Source organism: Carassius gibelio, chromosome B15 (assembly GCF_023724105.1).
Source record: "Carassius gibelio isolate Cgi1373 ecotype wild population from Czech Republic chromosome B15, carGib1.2-hapl.c, whole genome shotgun sequence".
In the NCBI taxonomy this organism is placed as follows: domain Eukaryota; kingdom Metazoa; phylum Chordata; class Actinopteri; order Cypriniformes; family Cyprinidae; genus Carassius; species Carassius gibelio.
In genome coordinates, this window is record NC_068410.1 from 9,293,672 (window position 1) to 9,313,103 (window position 19,432).

The window sequence follows — 19,432 nt, forward strand, 5'->3', positions numbered from 1 at the left end:
TCATTGCTGTACATACTCAAACTTCTGTCACATCTGACTTGGCACTTTGAAACGGCTGGTTTTCTCTGAAGGTTTTTCTCTTTTTTTTTTTTTTTTTTTTTTGCCTGTTTGGTGACTGACGTCATCTTGTTTTTGCCTCAGTGGATTTTAATCTACAAAGAGCATCATGTTAAGTTAATAAGAAAGGTTCATTTCTCTGCCTTCGAAGGTATAAAAACTCATTAGAGGATAAATGGTGTTCATTTAAAAAGCAAACAGATGGCTCAATGAATTGTCTGTCACATCAGTTGCTACACCAGTCTAAGCCTGTGTGTGTGTCTTTGCGTGTGTGTGTGTGTGTGTGTGTGTGTGTGTGTGTGTGATCGCCATCTACAGGTGAAGCTGGTGAAGTACATCAGTAAACAGTTAGAGTGGAAGCAGAGTGTTCCAGAGAGAGACAGACCGCTGGCGCTGGACTCTTACCCACAGCTCATAGACTGGCTGTACACCATCAACCTCCGGCCAGAGCTCATAGAGGTACTCACTGTGTTTGTTTCTTGGTTCCTTTGTTGTCCGTATTTACCTGCTTCATGACCTTTATTCAGTTAATGGGCCATTTTAGGTAGTAGGTTATTATTTTGATAAGTATTTTTATTATCAAATTATTTTATTTTATTATCTCTTAAAAGACATTTGATCTATTATACTTAATTTAGCATTTTTTAGGAGTGAAAAACTACAAACTTAAAGAAATCATTATCAAACTAGTTAGAATGTCAGTTCTTTTGTTATTTTATTTTATATTTTTATTTTATTTTACTTGATTTGTTTTGTTTTTTGTTAATGTTCTTTTATTTTGTGTTATTTCATTTATATTGTTTTGTGTGATGTGTGATGTGCTTTGTTTATTTTAAGGGATTTGCTTTACATATATAAATGACAGTGTTTTTTCATACATTAAAAATGTAGAATAAATAAAACACACACACACACACACATATATAAATATATATATATATACATAAATATATATAAATATGTACATAAATAAATTTAATGTATATTTTAAATATTATGTTTAGTTTTTACCTTTTTATTTTTATTATCTACTTACCATTTTATTAAACACAATAAGTAACTTAGGTACAATATGGCGAACATGTCATATTGCCTAAATGAGGAAATGTAGCATTTTGTTTTTTTTTTATTCAGCCATATTTAACACAAAATTGAATTACAACTGAATAATTTATTTTTAAAATAGGCTTCTTAAACTGTAGCTTCTACTTAATGAAAGTGTGTTTAAAAAATGAATATTGGAGGATTCAGACAGGAGAGGGAAGATATTGCTTGCTAGTCTCTGTGGTGTTTCAGTCCTCTGTGGATTCACACACCTGATCCCACTCCAAAGCCCAGAATGTGCAGCGTCAGCCACTGTGTCAAAAACTCTCTCGTCAGTCTATTTTTAGACTCCAAAAGGGGTCTCTCTTTCTCCGTCTCTCTGCCCTCCACCCCATACTGTCATATACACAAAGCTGACCAGAACAGCACGGCATTCGTGACTGCCTGGCAAATGGGCAGACCTGTTTGTCCTCATTAGGCACCGAAACAGACAACACGGGGAAATAAGCAACATATGCAAGACTGAGGAACAAAACTTTAAAAATAGAAACAGTTTATCCCAGCGGGGACAGTAGGGGTCACTTTGCGGCATGCCTCTGATTAGCTGACTGCTTCACTTCGGTCACTGCGGTAGGACAGCATGTTTTTTATTATGTCTCCAGTCTTCCATGTCCCAAAATACTTGCCTTGTTGTTGTATATTCACAACAGTGCAGTTATGTCTGTCTGCATCAGCCTGTGGCCAGGTTTTGCTTCAGGACCCAGATCTTCCTTTTGACATTAGTAATGACCCACTAAATTTCATAAACTGTACAAAAGTAAACAAAAATATCTTTAAAGGTGTTATTACTTAATAAATTAATGTTTGTATTGTGAGAATTTTTTTTAGTGTAGTCTGGATAATATTAAATTTAATTTGTATATATATTTTAGTTACATATGTTGACATATGCAGTTATTGTTTTATTTGTTTTGCTTTGTTTTTCTTATTTTTTTGTACTTATTTTCATTTTGCAATATTTATTCCTATAACCCGAGACCCAATTTTGAGTTGTGACCCACCACTTGACAATCCCTGCCCTAGCTCAATAAGTTTGTCTCTAACATGTCACACCAGGCTGCTACAGTGTGATTCACGGGGCAGGAATGCATGCATGTGGCAGGACACACACGTGGGCAGCCGGCCAGTCTCGGACAGGACAGCAGGGAATCCAGCTGCCCCAGTGTATCAAAGTATAATGGGATAGTGCTTTCTCAGGAAAAGCAGAGGAATGCTATTTCTCCTGTGGGCAGGCAAGATGGGACTGGAGCCAATGTGGTTGTATTTGCATGATTAGACATTTTAGTGAAAGACGTAAGTTCTGGTGCATCTACAGAACTAGCAGGAAACACCTCTGCTGTCTTCTCAGTTATTGCTACTGCTTTGTGTGCATTTGTTTACTTTACAGTTACTAGAAATGGAGAACTATCTAGGGTTTCATCGTACTGTAAAAAAAACAAAAAAAAAACACATCTGCTATCATAGCTTTCATATCTGATAAAGTTCAGTCATTCTGATTTCATGCCATTTAGGTCACACATAAATGTCTGAACGTCACTGCATTACATAAGTAAATATCAAACACAAGAAGCAACTTATCAAGCTTATGATGCTATCGCCTGTTTTAAAACTAACTTCACGCTTTTATTTTTTACCAACTAGTCTTAATGTGCTTTTTACTGTTTGTATGAAGTCAGTTTTGAAGGGGTGCTTATGCTATATTTCTTTTATTACTTTGGTTTGAAATATATATTGTAAAGCAGAAACATTCATTCATGTCTTCCTGCTCCTGTTTGTGACCATCTGATCGTATAGTTATTATCATGAAATAAAGCTAAAATGATTAAAAACATTTGAAAATTATTAAAGCTGAAATAAATATTCTACATTTTAACAAAAAAATATATATATATGTTGCCTTGGCTTTAAATTGAAGCACTGGAAAGTAAAGAAAAGTAAAACTGAGCTAAAATTAATACTGAAATAAAAGTAAATTACACATAAATCGAATTAAATTAAGTAGAATCAAAACGGCTGAAAATATAAAATAAAAGCTAATTCAAAATATGAATAAAAACCATAGTAGTACTATATAGATAATACTTAAAGAGCACTGATCCATAACATGCATATCTGGTGTCTGTGAGAGTCAGTGAGTATCAACTGATGTCACAAGCTGACGTCTTTACACATGAATTATTATTTTTTGTTGTGACTCATTCCTTGATGCTCCCAGCTGCCGTAGAGATGGGGTTTCCCTTTGCTCGATAAGCGTGAGAGAGTGGATCAACAACCATGACCCACCATTAATATTTGTGGGATTTTTTTGTGTTGTTTTTATCAGTTCTTGTTGCTGTATTTTAGACTGTGAGTTGCTTATGGAATATAATGCTTAATTTCAATCAACCAACGTTTGGAGCATTTGAGGTAAGGCAGTCCACAACATGCCAGTGTGTGTTATTGAGTAAGACTAAAGGACGCAGGCAGGAGTGGTTGTGGTTGAGTCATATTTTTTTGTGGGTCACATCCTGTGGATCTACCAGTGGCCTTCCTTAAGGCAAAAGATAAAGAGAAAGAGATAGAAAGAAAAAGCGTCTGTGACAAATGCAATCTTACCCAAACCTCTGTTTCCGTAGCCTCTCTTTCGCTGTCCTTTGTTCCTCTGATGTGGCCTCTCTTTCAGCCCAGAATGAGCACTAATGCACAAAATGTATGGTGACAGGTCAAAGAAGGACTTAGGGCAACCTAACCCTCATTAATCTATGTTTCACACAGTCAAAAGACATCCTGCTCAGTAAATGGCCTCATAAACGAGGCTCTTTTTTTTGTAGAACAGTGGTATTTGTGTGGTATCCGTGATGTCTGCTCAGTTAGTCGTCTAGTCAGTGGGTTGCCTGATAGAGTAGTTCGATAACCTCACTTAAGGTAATCCTGTATAATAAAGTTGGCTGCAGTTTAACTGATCACAGTCAGTAAGAGGGCTTTTACACAAGAGATTGGATCAGAATGCGGGGTCGTGAAAGACGCTTGAACTATTTTACTTAAATTAAAATTAAATTAAATGTATGCATTTAGCAGACGCTTTTATCCAAAGCAACTTGCATTGCATTCAAGCTAACAATTTTTCTCCTAACATTTAGCATTTTTAGGAATGCAGAACTAAAAAATACAAGTAAGAAAACATTGTAAATTAGTTTATTGAATGGTAAGTAAGTTTTAAATATTTGTATTTTATTATTTTATTTTATTCTATTTCTGAGTTTTTTTTTTTTTTTTTTTAACTATTACTGTTCCAGAAAATAACCCTTTTTTTTTTTCTCCTCAAAAATTCTATGTTAATGCTGACAATGTGTAGTGATCACTGGCTATGTATTTATTTATTTAATTCTATATATATATATATATATATATATATATATATAGTCTTTAACAATTTTATTTTATTATATATCTGGGTGAAATTGTAATTAAGTTGTGCCACTGTTGTTGAAATTACTACATAAAAAAAGGTTTAGGTGCAAGTTTAGTAAACTTGTGCTGAATATAATAGCTAATTTGACAATAACATAGACGTTTTTATTCGTGCCTTTTGGTTATATATAAAAAGTTGCATTATTCCCCTGAGTTGACCATCATGACCCATCCTTAGTTGAGAGAAGGGATTTAAACTGCACACAGGAAACCAAATGCATGTATTGGTGACCATGTGCTTTTAAGAGGAGTGTCCAGAGCTGTGGAGAGATTTCCCAGGCATGTTTACAGGAAGGAAAGAGGGATTGAGGGGAGGGACAGTGGGGAAAGGGAGGAGGGACAGAACCAGTCGGAGGGGAAGTTTGGGTTGGAAGGGAGCTGCTCTCACAGCGTGACTGACTTGAGACTTTGAAGAGAGACTTTGGTTTGTCGTTTCTGGGCTATGAGCTTTAGTAAAGGACAACTTCAGTGGAGAATCTTTCATGGTATAGTAAGCTTGACTGCTTCGTGTTTTACAGTCTCAAGACTTTGACAACAGTTGTGTTTTCTTTTTGATGTTTGTCGGTTTCCTGCCTGCATGCAAGCCTCTGTGGTCATAGAAAGTCTGCAAACGAAATTACCAACGGCAGATATCTGCTAACGCTGTGTTTGAACACATCAGGCTCATGTCAGACTCACAAGCTTGTGAGGAAATTCCTCGCTTGCCATTTGTTTGAGGCGCTTATCAAGTTGCAATTCCACTGAAGAGTTTTGTTGAGGGCCGCTTGGTGATTTTGATCTGTTTTTCTCATTTGTAAGCATCCACTGTCACACTTTTTCTGTTTGATTGTAGTGTTTCTTGTGAAGCTTTACTGACAGAGCCAGCAGTAACCGTCACTGAGAAGGACACATGTGTTTTGGGGAGCTCACCTGGGTGATTTTAATTCTGTGCGTGTTTGCTTCTTTGTTTTTGGATGGAAGCTAGCGTAATGCTGCGTCTTGCTTTTATGTTTAGAGCATCACTCCCTGTTATGTCAGCTCATAAACTCCGGTAAAAGGCATGTTCAGACATCACCTCGGTATCGGTATGTGTCAGTTCACCTGTTCTCTGCCCCAGCTTGTCTGGTTTAACACAGTAATTCACGTACTTATTAACTTGGACGTACAAGTCGTTTAGAGCAACCAGGAGGTGTGTTTTACACCCTCATTATGCATTATGAGAGAACAAACATTAATAATATTTCCAGTAGATAAATAATTAGGCTATTCGTGTCACTGTATGTTTGTGTAGAGATTATGCTTGTTGGTTTGATTTAGACTCGGCTTGAGTTGATATTAGTTTTGTGTTCTTTCAGCTGTATTGGATGATGTTGTCTTTGTTGAGAAGAGATCTGTGCTCTTATTTCGGATCTCTGGCTCTTGTTCAAAAAGGAAGTCTCCATGAGGATGCTGGGAGATTTCCATTCCCCCGAGTGTCATGCTTATCATTTAGAAGGCCGTTTAACTTGTTTATGATGTGCTATATTACACACACCCACCTCATGCAAACACAATTACGTGTGTAAATGGGGATATACCTTCTTATTTTTTTCGATTTTAAATATTTTAAATTTAATATTTTAACATTTTAATTTAATATTTTTTATTATTATTACAGACTATATACATTTTAAATATATTAAAATACATTTGGGTCATTGCGTGTCAGATCAACCAAATTTAAAAAACGTCCTCTGCTCACATTTTTGATTTTGCTCATATTTTTTTCTGAATGGTGACAGTTCAAAAATAGAGGGAAAAAGCCTGCATTGCTGTAACTCCAGAAGTATTAAAGATCTCTCTTTATCCTTTTAGATTTTGGTTTTGAACTTTTCTTCTGGTGTCGTTATTTTAAAGGCAATATAATCTTCATTTCTTAGAGACATTGGGATCACTTTACATATAGCAGATCATTTTATCTTTTAAAGTGAAACAGCTGTAAATTTATATGAATATTTGTATAGTCCTGTGTTATTTTTTAGCATTGTCTATAAACTATTATAATATTTATTAATATTTAGATTTTTATATAATAGCTTTTATTTTTATATTTTTAGTTTTATTTTAGTTTCAGTAAATTGAAATGCTGAAAGTCCACTTTCGATTTCTGTTTAAAAGCTTTAATTTATTTCTATTTTTGTTTGTAAATTTATTAAACTTATTTAGTTCAGTTTTTCAAGTTTTTTTTTAATTAAAGATTTTCATCTAATATTTCTATTTTATTTATACTTATGTTTTTTATTATTAATTTTAGTTATCAATAGCAACAGTGATGTATTATATATCACAACCTTTAGTTCTACTTCTATCATTTGATTGATGACAGTGTGAATATGTGAAATGAAAGTGTATTGAGTATTCTCTCAATCCTGCGTCACTCAGGAAGGGTAACTTTGGGAAATGGAAAACCTTCCACAACATTTAATTATCAGTTGTGTCCTTGAAGTGTAGCTTTGTGTGAAAACACACAGACGCATATATATCCTTGCTATCAGTAAACACAGCAGTGGTTGTAAGATTCCCCTGGACCAGACACACAAACACTGCTGTTGACCTCATTTGTCCATTTTGTTAATGACCAACGTTTTACTCCACAATCTCAAGGTGCTTTATGTTGATATTATATAATCAGAACCCTGTATGGATGAATCTTATTCACCCCATTTTGTCTGTCGATAGACTTTTTATACCTACCTTGATCCTTTAGACCAAAGGGCCTCATGTTTCCTGTTATCTTTCCATTTACCATGGAGACTACACTGACCACAACTACAACTGTTGCTGGGCAGCTTCTCAGTCATGCATTTGAGTAAGAGTGTGTGTGTGTGTGTGTGTGTTTTGGGTGAGAATTGAAATACGGCAGGGAGACGCCAAAGAGTGCAAGGATGATGTAGGGTGGAGGAATGGAAAAGAGACGGACAGGCAGAGAAAGAAAACTGGGATCTGGACATTGGCTCAGTCTGGTGCCACGAGATGCCAGCAGTCTTAGTGGCGGCGGGGGGATTCCAGGGGGCTTTATCACCTAATCTTTCTCTAATTAGTATATAGACTCCATTCTGTCTGTCTACAGCCACAGAAATACCATAGACTCTGGTCAAATACTTGCCAAATACGATAATACTGAGTCATTGACTGAGTGCTATTAATTTAGATGTATGATGTTGAATAACGTGCAATTAATCACCAATGTCCCTGTCTGCCTATGCCATGATTAATGTTTTCTTCTGTCTTCCAGGCAGTCCCTGTGAAGCTGTCTCTGGATGCTTTGCTGCAAATGTCCAGTGCGCAGGTGGAAGACGCCATGAAAAGACTGGGCTCTAGCAGTGAGGAGTGTTCCCGTATCACAGCTGCCCTCTCCTGTCTCAAGAGCGCTACTGACACAGGTGACACTCTTCAAAAACACTAGAACTTCCTGCTCTAGGCTCAGATTCTAGCTGCTGGCCACTTTAGGATTTTAGTACGATAATGTACGATAATGTTAGTAATAAACCAAAAAAACTTTTAATCAGCAACAATGAATTTTTATAATGCCTTTTATGACTTTTATTATTTTACACAATATTTTTATTTCAAATAAATACTGCGCCTTTGTACTTTCTATTCAGAGAATCCTGAAGTGTCACTGTTTCCACCAAAATAATTATATATGTATTTAATATAAGTTTAAAAAATATATATATTTATATTGCACCACATCATCAGAATATTATAATGATTTCTCGATAGATTATGTGACACTGGAGACGGCTTGATTTTAAATTATTATCTCAAATATGTATTATATCACATTTGTAAACAATGGTTGGGATTGTTAACTGAAAAGTTAAAATACTTTTCATTAATTGCATTTAATATAATATTAATATATACATATATATATATATATATATATATATATATATATATATATATATATATATATATATATATATATATATATATATATATATATATATTGCAAATAACTAAGTTGAAGTACTGAAATTCTAAAACTAAAACTTTGATAAAAGTCAGTTAAAACTAAATAGAAATAAATAAAAAAATATAAAAAGTACATGCACAACATTATTATTATAACGTAAATTAAATGTATAAAAATAAAGCTGATTCAAATTATTAATAAATTCTATGAAATGATATAAATGACACTGGTAAATAAGTCACTTTAATTAAGTTGGAGGCCTGCATTGATCATCCACCTTCTTCTGAACTGTCTCTCACTTTCTGTTTTAGGTGCAGCTCTTAAGAAAGAGGGCATCCCGTGGATAGCAGAACCCACTCAGCGTGACAGTTCCTCTGTTGACCCGCTGTCTTGTTCTATGCGTGCACATCAGCCTTACAGTCCCAGCCCAACCAGCTGGCCCCCTCCTTCTGCTTTACCTGCCCTTCGTTCCTGTGTCTCTGTCTCTGCTCTACCCTCAATGGACTTCCCTACAATCGTCCACCCTCACTGTGATGCGCTGACGGACCCTTTTTCATCCTCCCCGCAGCTGAACCGCTGCCCCCCCCGGCTGCTGTCCACCCCTCCAGCCACACCACCAACGAGAAGATATGGCAAAGTAAAGCCCACACGAACTCCACCACCTCCATCCCGTAAACTGCTAAACCTCCTGCCCAACATCACCCTCACACGCAGCAAGAGCCAGAGCCAACTGGCCAACCGGATCGATGACCCTACACCCAACAAGTGAGTTCAACACTGAATAATATTTTATTTATGGATGTAATACTTCATGGTATGATGATCTCTTCTCAATGTTTGCTTCAAAAAAGTTTGTTTGACAGCTGGATGATGCTGCTGGGCTTTACAGTGTCTTTAAAAGGGACGGTCTAAATTGAAGCAAGTTTTGCTATATTACCATTGCAAATATTTGACTGCAAACTAGATATGCATTCCAGAAATTGCTGAAGGGAATCCTGGTGTAAGCACTGAATTTGTGTAAATGAAATGCCATATCAGACTTGCTTTTGTAATAACAAAAAAGTGTCCAGTCGTAAATCAGCTACAAACAGAAATTCACACAAAGTTATTCTGTTGCTACAAATAGATGCATAGAAAAGTGACAAATCACAATTCAGCATGCAGATACACTACTGTTCAAATGTTTAGCTCTTTTTAAGTCTCTTATGTTCATCAAGGCTGCATTTATTTGATCAAAAATATAATGTTGCGTTAATATTGTGAAATAACGGTTTCCCATTTTAATATATTTAAAATTTTAATTTATTCCTGTGATGCAAAGTTTACTTTTCGGCAATCATTAGCCACTTCAGTCTTCATTGTCACATGATCCTTCAGAAATCATTCTGATAAGCTGATTTGCTAACATTTCTAAATCTTTTTAATGTTTTTGTGGAAACTGTGATTAATTTCTATTCCGTAATCTTTGATCAAAAGAATGCCATTTATTTAAAACTAGAAATCTTTTGTAATATTAGAAATGTCCTTACTGCCATCAATAGCATCCTTTCTGAATAAGTTTTAATTTCTTTAGAAATAAAGTACCGACACCTGTAGTGTATATGCAAGAAAGAATACATTTCAATTTCAATATAAATATAATGAAGCTGTCATCGTTTTCTGTAACCAAAATACATCTGTTGGACTGTTAGCCTATATTATGTGTTGTTTTTATGCAATATAATACTACAAACATGATGTCAGATTCTCAGAAACCCTTACCGCATGATAAAGTCATGCAGCAATGCACTGAGATGATGGGAATGGAATATATTCATCTGAAGGGCGTAGATAAAATCTGCAGCATAAGCGAGGCCTCTTCAAACCATAAGATTAGTGCCAGCGTTAACAGGCACACAAATATACTGTATGCTGACATTTCATTTCAAACTTGACTAAGAATTTTGACTAAGGCTCTTTTACACCCATAATCACAATTTTATGGTTTTGAAATGAATATTCTGTCACCATTAAATATCATAAATGGGGTCCATATGACTGGTATATTTATTTAAGTCTTCAAAATACATGGGACATATTTGTGTGAGGAACAAACTGAGATTTATCATCTTCCTTTTCCTTTGTGATTTAAGTAATCTAGCAGAGATTAAAAAAACAGTAGCGCTGTCAAACGATTAATCATGATTAATCGCATCCAAACTAAATGTTTTTATTTAGATGGTATATATACATATGTGTGTTTGTGTATGTTTGTGCTGTGTATATTTTTGTGTGTGTATATATAAATATAGAAAAATATGTTTATATATTAGATATATTTATATAGCATATCATATAAATGTATAAAATTATGTAAATATTTCCAAAGAATATTCTGTATATGTCTGTATTATTTATATATACAAACTAAATATACACAGTACACATGCATATATTATGTTAACAAAAACTTTTATTTTTGATCACTCGTTTGACAGCACTACAAAAATTACAAATAACAGTTTGCATAAAGCTATCCAATCATTTAAGATTATTATTATTATTTTTTTAAATATAGCAATTAGACTTCGGTAATGCCATATACCACGGTAATGAATATGCATGATATTGTTATCGTGGGCACTTCTAAATACCGCGGATAATTATATTACAAATTATTCTGAATTTGGAATGCATTTTAAGAATACTATTCCCATCAGACCGGTCAAAATGCACAACACTGCTGTATGCTGCTTGAAAGACTCTGTGCGCTCTGGTGTAAACAATCACGATGAGAAGCACATGGAGGAACACGTGAGAGACATGCTGAGTGAAAGCACATTCACTCTCTGACAGCAGATGGCGCTAAATTGCAGAAAATATCCTTAGTCTGGAAACCCCTTGAATAAACCAAATGGAATACTTCTGAAACATTTAAATAATTTTAAATAGCCATTCAGATTTGTGTATTTTCTATGATGTTCATCACAGTGCCAAATACTTAAGTATTAAGACTTAATAGGTTATTTTAATCTGGACTACAACGTGCCATAGATATAGTTTGAAATTTTTTAGATTTTTTTTTTTTATTGTTAATTCATACTTTACATTAGCGCTTCGTTTTTAACATTAGCTAATTCATTGGTTAACATAAACTGCCAATGACAAATTCTTCTGAACGTTCATTAATCTTAGGTATTCCAGCATTTAATAACACGTTAAAATGTAAAGTTGCAACTGTATTATTTAATGAGCTAACATGAACTATGACTTGTATTTTTTTGTACAAAGATTAATAACTTCTGTAGCAAATGTAGCTATTGTGAATGTTAATGGTTAACTAATGAGATTGTAAAGTGATCCCTATAGATCTTTTGCACTTTAATCTGTGCAAAACTTAACTTTATAAATTTTTATTTTATTTTATTTAAATGTTCAGTTATTTTTGTGATTAGAAAAAAGTTTTTTAACCTATTATATTATACTATATTTTGAACACTTTTTAGAACAAAATTTTAATACCGTGATAATACCGTTTACTGTGATTTAAGCATGAGCTATTAATCGCAACAGGAAAATTTGATACCGGCATATCCCTATTAGCAATAAAGTCATATGGAACAGCCTTACGATAGTTTCATGATGTTTTTTGCATTCTGGTATTTTGATAGCCCCATTCCTCATTCACTTTAATTATATTTAGAAAATTGGAAAGGATATTTAAAACATTTGACCATTTGTGTTCCACAGAAGAAATAAAGTCCTACAGGTTTGAAATAATGGTTACATGTTGTTTCTTTGCCACATCGCATGTAAAATTAGCAGGATGCTGACTCTATAAATCCAGAGGATTTTAGTTATACATTGCACAACATGTTGCCTAACTAAAACTTGGAATGAATTGTAGCCCTGCAGCATAAATAAAGAAATTCTTCTTAGACAAAATGTTGTACACATTCTTTTAGCTCCCACTGTTCATGCGTGTACCACACTGTGTTGACCTGCCCAGTGTGTGTTCGGTCTGTGGGAGTGGACTGCTGTGACATCTGAGATCACTGATGGCCCAGTTCCAGGCAGGTTTCACAGAGCAGTTCAACACTCCTGTCCTTCCGCCCCTTCACGTAACCCCAGTGTTTCCCGTTAGCACAAGGCCGAGGTCAGACCCCTTCTCAGACTCACTGGCGTCCAGTGCTTGATCATTCCCGCTTCTCTGAGCCAATAAACGTCCGCAGGATTGGAGCTTCTCGTCATAATATGTATATGAACTGAAGTCCACCTCAAAAACTCCCTGCCTGTGAAGCTCCACGCCTGCATTTGCGCCACATTTTTTAAATATTTGTGGTGGACAAGCTGCAGATGTGTGTTTGTTTAAATTACTATAGAAAGATTTCTTGCTAGGAGATGCAGAGTGAGTCATTATGAGAGCTTTCTGGGAATTGTAATTGGCCGCACTGTAAATAATTCCAGTGAAAGGTTGCAGGTGATGAGTCTTAATGATTTTAGGGTACATTGTAAACTGCTTTTTGTTTTACACAAGTTCATATTAAATGGTTCTGCAGTGTAAAAATGATTGTTTTACGTTTCAAATGTTCCATTCATGTAGTATCTTAGGTAATATAAGGTCATAAAATCTGAATGCCAAAGTAATTTTAAATGATTAAATTAATGAATTGTTATTATAATGATTTATTGTTCTAATTATTTATTAATTATTTTATAATTTAATTTACAAAACACCAAAATGCTATTTTATATATCACATAAAATTAATGTCAGCTACCAAGATCAAATGTTGACTCGTGCCCTTTTGCCTGCAGGAGAGGGAAGAAGAACAAGCCGCTTCTGAACGTGCAGGTAAATGGTGGAGGAAACGGCTGGGAAGACTCGCCCTCACGGTCACCACTGCTGTCTGCCCGTTCCCCCTGCATCCTACCAAACACCCCCAGTCACCTGGGAGATCCCGTGGGTGTTAGAAGTAAGTGCTTTTTGGTAAAGGTCTAGTTTGTGTGTTCCAAAACTTTTTCAGTCATCATACTGTAGGTGCAATACTGCAGATAAAAAAGGCTACAGTTAGACATCTGCGTTATGTTTGCTCATGAAATATGTTGATTTGGCTAAAGGCAGCTATACACATACAGTTAATTCCCAGAATGCACTGCAGTGAAAAATTTGTCTAGTCAACTCTAAAGTTTAGAGATGCTAACACCAAACTCAATTTGAATCTATTTCGAGTACAATCTGTTTTTCTTTAACATCATATAGATAATGTTGCATCCCACGGAAGCTCTCCGCTAATCATGAGGAAGGATATTGGTCTGGATGTCACACACAGGTACTGACTTTTGAACTTTTGCTTGTTTTCATTCTTACGTCCGTGTTTGTCTTTCAACTTGCAGCACAACTGACATTGGCTTTCTTATTCTGCCTCTTTAAAGATTTTCCACCAAGTCGTGGTTGTCTCAGACGTGTCAGGTGTGCAAGAAGAACATGATGTTTGGTGTTAAATGCAAACATTGCAAGTAAGCAAACACAAGAATTTTTTTAGGAAAAGCACATCTGATTTTACATTATCTTCCTGCTAATGTTTGCTTTAATCTCTTTTAGGGTGAAGTGCCACAATAAATGTACCAAAGAGGCCCCTAAGTGCAGGATTTCATTTGCACAATGTAATATATATATATTTTTTTTGTACAAGATGTAGTATACTGTATATTCAGACAGCTTTGCAGATGATATAAAGTTGTTTTATTTTTTTCAGTTCCAAATAATATCAGAAGAACAGAGTCAGTACCGTCAGGTATCAATAACCAGGTGGAGCGACCGACAGAGTCTCAGCAGTACGGAACATTACCGAAGGCAATAAACAAAAAGGCATGTTGCAAACCACACAAACAAGGAAGTTGAGAGTCACACCCTACTAACTTAGTATTATTTATATATATATATATATATATATACATGTATGTGTGTGTGTGTGTGTATATATATATATATATATATATATATATATATATATATGTGTGTGTATATGTATATGTGTGTGTGATTTATATATACTAATAACATCCCAAGATTTGAAATGCTGTTTTATAATTTGGCATAACTGTTTACAATATTATTTTTATACCCTATATAATTTATTATTATTATTATTATTACGACTAGTAGTAGTACTATTAATGATAAAAAAATTTGGTCAATTATTATTTTATTTTTTTCCCCATTTATTTTGCAATTCCAGTTGGTGATGCTGATTGTTGCCAATGAAGTATGTAATTATTTATGTTAAAACACTGTAAATTTTTTGTTGCATAGTAATAAGAAAAATAATTATTGTTCTATTAAGTAAATAAGTAATAAATCATAGCATATAAATAAAATGATAATTAAAAAATTTTTGCACTTATTTAATGATGCTTGTGAGTACCCATAGGATTTATTGAAACACTATTTTTTAATATGGCATACTTGTCAAACACCCATTTTTATATCTTATGTTTTTATTTTATTTTAAAAATACATTATTTTTAAAGACTCATATTTATTTGTACTATTTTATTTTATGATGCTAGTGACTACCTATACGATCTGATTCCATGTTTGCACCTTGTTTGGCTGTTTTTTTGGAAAAGGTTTTTTAAGATATGTGTCCCCCCTTTAGGACCACCCTCCATCACTGAGTCAGCTGGACTCCAGTAGTAACCCCTCCTCCACCACCTCCTCCACCCCCTCCTCACCTGCCCCCTTTGGTCAGAGCAACCCCCCAAGTGCCACCCCACCACCCAACCCCTCCCCTAAGGGTCCCGTTGACAGTCGGTTTCACTTCCCAGGTTAGTCTTGTTTGCACCAATACCACAGAATCTTATTTGCCGTCCGCATGTAAAACCCATTTAAACCTCTGCACTACAGAATCAGCACTCTTTTCTTGCTTCCAATGCTCAGAAATTACCTCTTCAATAAATGCACACTAACCTACTAATATCTGCTTAAGTAACTATCGCTGACGCATAATAAGCAAGTTGTTTAACCGGGTATTTCTCTTTTCCTTGTGGACATTTGTGTATTTGTCCCACTCGATAGCTGCCTGCTACTTTCAGCATAGACAACAGTTTGTCTTCCCTGGTGAGTTAACAATCCTCCAGACCACAAAACTCTTATTAACTCTTCAGGTGTGGTGTCTGAGTTCCTAGTTGAGTTATCAGTGATATTTCAAGACAACTCAACTCTGTTTCCCGATCCTGTGAGCTTCAGCTGTAGTGAGATAAAGTTGTTAATAGTGCTCATACTGTGGTGTGTCGCCTTCTACTGGTTATCTGTGGCAATTGCTATATTTTTTGCAGTATTTTGTGCTTTCAGTTTTCTGTCTCTTGTGCTGTGTATAGAGAACCTAAAATATATGTTATTCAGTTGTTGTAAAGGTCCACCAAGTTATTAGCATGCATCACTATTAATATTGCCCTAAACTTTGGCATATACACTGTTAAAAAAATGACAAAAAAAAAAATATATATATATATATATATTGGACTTTTTATTCATCATGGAATAAAAAAAAAAATTCAGGAAGCTTTGAACAGCAACTACTTTGAACTTCAAAACATTAAGTGGAGTAGAAAATACTTAACACACCTTTACATGGAATCTGAACGTTTAATGTCACGTAACTCAAGAATCCCTTTTTTCTCACAGACGTATCCAGTTCCACACATTCAGATGGAGGTTGCAACACCGGGTAAAACAAAACTTTGATTACTGTTACTGCAGCATTTCTAGAAATGTTTTGACCTCAGGCAGTTGAAATGCAGGTTTCATTGGTTTTGGTTCCTTGTGGTACTTTATAATTACTCTGTATGTTTCTTAACGGAGTTGAACAGTAAACGTTTTCTGGGTCTTAAAAAACACAACTAACTCATCTTGACCGAATCAGTTGGGTAATAAGTTCACATGAAATCAATATGGCAGCACTGACTTCTGGAATATTTTTCCTGCAAGTTCAAACTCACAATGTATTCTTCGAAGATGCTTTAAAGGGATAGTTCACACAAAGGCTTTCCATTATTTTATTTTTTTACCTTTATGTTAATTTGAACCTGTTTCTTTATTTTGATGATTAGAGTCAAACATCCAGTATCTCAAAATATTAGAGTATTTAAATTTTTATTACGGTTTATTAAGTCTTTCCAGTAGCCCCTGCAGTTTTTATTAAATGACCATCCCTACAGTATAAATTCAGAACATTTCTTCTTTTTTGAAACCACAATAATGGGGACTTGGCAATGGTCCAGAAGACAATCATAGACACCCTCCTCAAAGACAGGAACTCTCAGAAGGTCATTAGTGATAGGAGTGGCAGTTCACAGAGTGCTGTATCAAAGCATATTAATGACTGCAAGCTTGAGAATACTATCAAGCAAAGCTGATTCAAACACTTGGGAGCGCTTCTCAAGGAGTGGACTGAAGCTGGAGTCAGTGGATAAAGAGTCACCATGCTCAGATGTCTTCACGAAAAGTTCTAACAAGCCACTTTCTGAAACAGAAACAGTGAAGCATCTTACCTGGGCTAAGGAGAAAATGTACTGGACTGTTTCTCAGTTAGAGGTGCTCCGATCACGATCGGCCGATCGTTATGCGTATCTCCTCAGTAAAGCCGGTTTTCTAATCAGCGGTTAATTCCATCAGGTGCGTGATTTCACATAGAGTAGCTGTTAATACACAGAGCCGTTGTTAATAGAGAAGATGCGCAAATCACGTTAATTTTCAGCGTTTATTTGCCCATCTTCTCAGTTAACAACGGCTCTGTGTAGTAACAGCTGCTCTATGTGAAATCACACACCTGATGGAATTAACCGCTGATTAGAAAACCGGCTTTACTGACGAGATGCGCATTAACGATCGGCCGATCGTGATCGGAGCACCCCTATTCTCAGTGATCTAAAGTCCTGTTTTCAGATAAAAGTACATTTTGCATTTAATTTGGAAATCAAGGTCTGAGGTCTGGATGAAGACTGGGGAGGCACAGAATCCAAGCTGCTTGAAGTCCAGTGTAAATTTTCTGAAGTCAGTGATGACATTGTTTCCAAAGTCCAAAGTCAATGCAGCCGTCCACCAGGAAATTCTAGAGCACTTTATGCTTCCATCTGCTGACAAGCTTTATGAAGATGCTGATTCCCTTTTCCAGCAGTACTTTATCACCTGCCCACAGTGCCAAAACCACTTCCAAGTGGTTTGCTGACTATGACATTACTGTGTTTGATTGGCCAACCAATATACCTGACCTGAACCCCATATGGAATCTATGGGACATTTTTAAGAGAAAGATGAGAAACAATCGATCCAACAATACAGACAAGCTGAAGGCTCAAGAGCACCTCAGCAGTGACCCACCTCACTGATGTTGTCATTTGTCCTAAAGGAGCCCTGATCAAGTATTGAGTGCTTAAATGAACTTTTATTTACATTTACATTTAGTAATTTAACAGATGCTTTTAGCCAAAGCGACTTACAAATGAGGGGGAATGGAAACAGTCAAAAACAACAAAAGAATAATGATATACAAGCGTTTTACCAAGTCTCCGTTAGCTTAACGCAGTACATGTAGCAAGGGTTTTTAAAATGTTGCTATGCAGTTAGGTTACTAGCATGTTTTGAAAGATTGCTAGGATGCATTATGAGTGATTTTAAGCATGTTTCGATGCAGCAAATGCATTAATATTATGTCAACACATGAAACTCACATTAACATATCAAACAATTACAGATAGAAATGAATAAGTTCCATAAATCAAGTCCAAAATGAATACTATAGATTAGAATGTTAGATCTTTGTTTTTACAATACAAGCCTTCTAACTGCACTTAACTTTTTGAAATTTTGAGTAAACAGTTTTGTCTGATTGCTCCCTCATGTGGTTCTTGTTTCCAGTCTATAAATACACAAGTCAAATCTATAGGGGAGATGCGATGAGAGCATCTCAGTAAACAAGTTATGAAGCGTTGCCAGTGTGTGTATAATATCCCTGTCTCAAAATAACATGGTGTGGTTTAGACATCATCACTACAGAGGGAGAATCTGGTTTGGCCAATTGACATTTATATCCCTAGTATTTTCGAATACTTTTTTTAAAATTGGGAATATTCTAATATTTTGAGAGAATGGATTTTTGCTTCATGAGCAGTAAGCTCTTATCATCAAAATGAAAAAAATGTTTTACTTTACATGTACTGAATCTGGAATATATGAAAGTTTCACTTTTTGAAATAAGTAAAAAGTAAATAAATACAAAATTTCTATGAAAATATCTGTTTTTGTGTTAAATGAAAAAATATTAAGTACCGTACACATTATAACTAGCAACTTTAGAAATAAAAATGTTAGATTTAACATAAAATATATTGCACATAAACGATTTTTGGGTGAACTTTCCTTAGATAAATGGTGTAGAATAGATCACACTGTATCATACATAGTTCTGATAACTATTTAAAAGTTATTAGTAACTTTCCGCTAAGTTTAGTATGTCCTCTCTTCCATGCAGAGAAACTGATCAGTTGGATGGTAATGTCAACCAGTCGTCAACAGGCCAAAGTGAAGCTGTGGTGAGTGCTGCAAGAAACCTCTACACACAGAGATACTAGGGAACTGAAAGTATTTCTGGGCAACATTTTCAGTTTATCATGCTGTTCACATGGTTTTGTGTGGTCAGTGTTGTAAGGTAGTGACCCTGACCTCTAAAAGACAGTACTGAAGCAATTTAAATTTTTTCCCAGCAGTGCCTCTTAACAGTTGGCTTTGGTAGTCGTGGCCTAGTGGTTAGAGAGTTTGACTCCTAACCCTAGGGTTGTCGGTTTGAGTCTCGGGCCGGCAATACCACGACTGAGGTGCCCTTGAGTAAGGCACCCAACC

General features: G+C 35.3%; 1 protein-coding gene across 6 annotated transcripts in view; it reads left to right on the forward strand.

The window, feature by feature from the left end:
• Window positions 1-19,432, forward strand: part of ksr1b (kinase suppressor of ras 1b) — a 36,960-nt gene that overhangs the window by 13,180 nt on the left and 4,348 nt on the right. For 2 of the 6 annotated variants that reach the window (XM_052576049.1, XM_052576047.1), the window contains exons 2-12: window positions 376-516; window positions 7,865-8,012; window positions 8,863-9,316; window positions 13,348-13,505; window positions 13,793-13,862; window positions 13,966-14,049; window positions 14,135-14,196; window positions 14,289-14,401; window positions 15,192-15,360; window positions 16,220-16,262; window positions 19,065-19,125. In XM_052576049.1, coding sequence (XP_052432009.1) covers window positions 376-516; window positions 7,865-8,012; window positions 8,863-9,316; window positions 13,348-13,505; window positions 13,793-13,862; window positions 13,966-14,049; window positions 14,135-14,196; window positions 14,289-14,401; window positions 15,192-15,360; window positions 16,220-16,262; window positions 19,065-19,125 — 1,503 coding nt within the window. Of the gene's footprint in view, window positions 1-375; window positions 517-1,496; window positions 1,732-4,940; window positions 5,097-7,864; window positions 8,013-8,862; window positions 9,317-13,347; window positions 13,506-13,792; window positions 13,863-13,965; window positions 14,050-14,134; window positions 14,197-14,288; window positions 14,402-15,191; window positions 15,361-15,610; window positions 15,653-16,219; window positions 16,263-19,064; window positions 19,126-19,432 lie in introns of those variants that run through there. The other 4 variants (XM_052576046.1, XM_052576052.1, XM_052576050.1 and 1 more) reach the window with 4 other exon arrangements.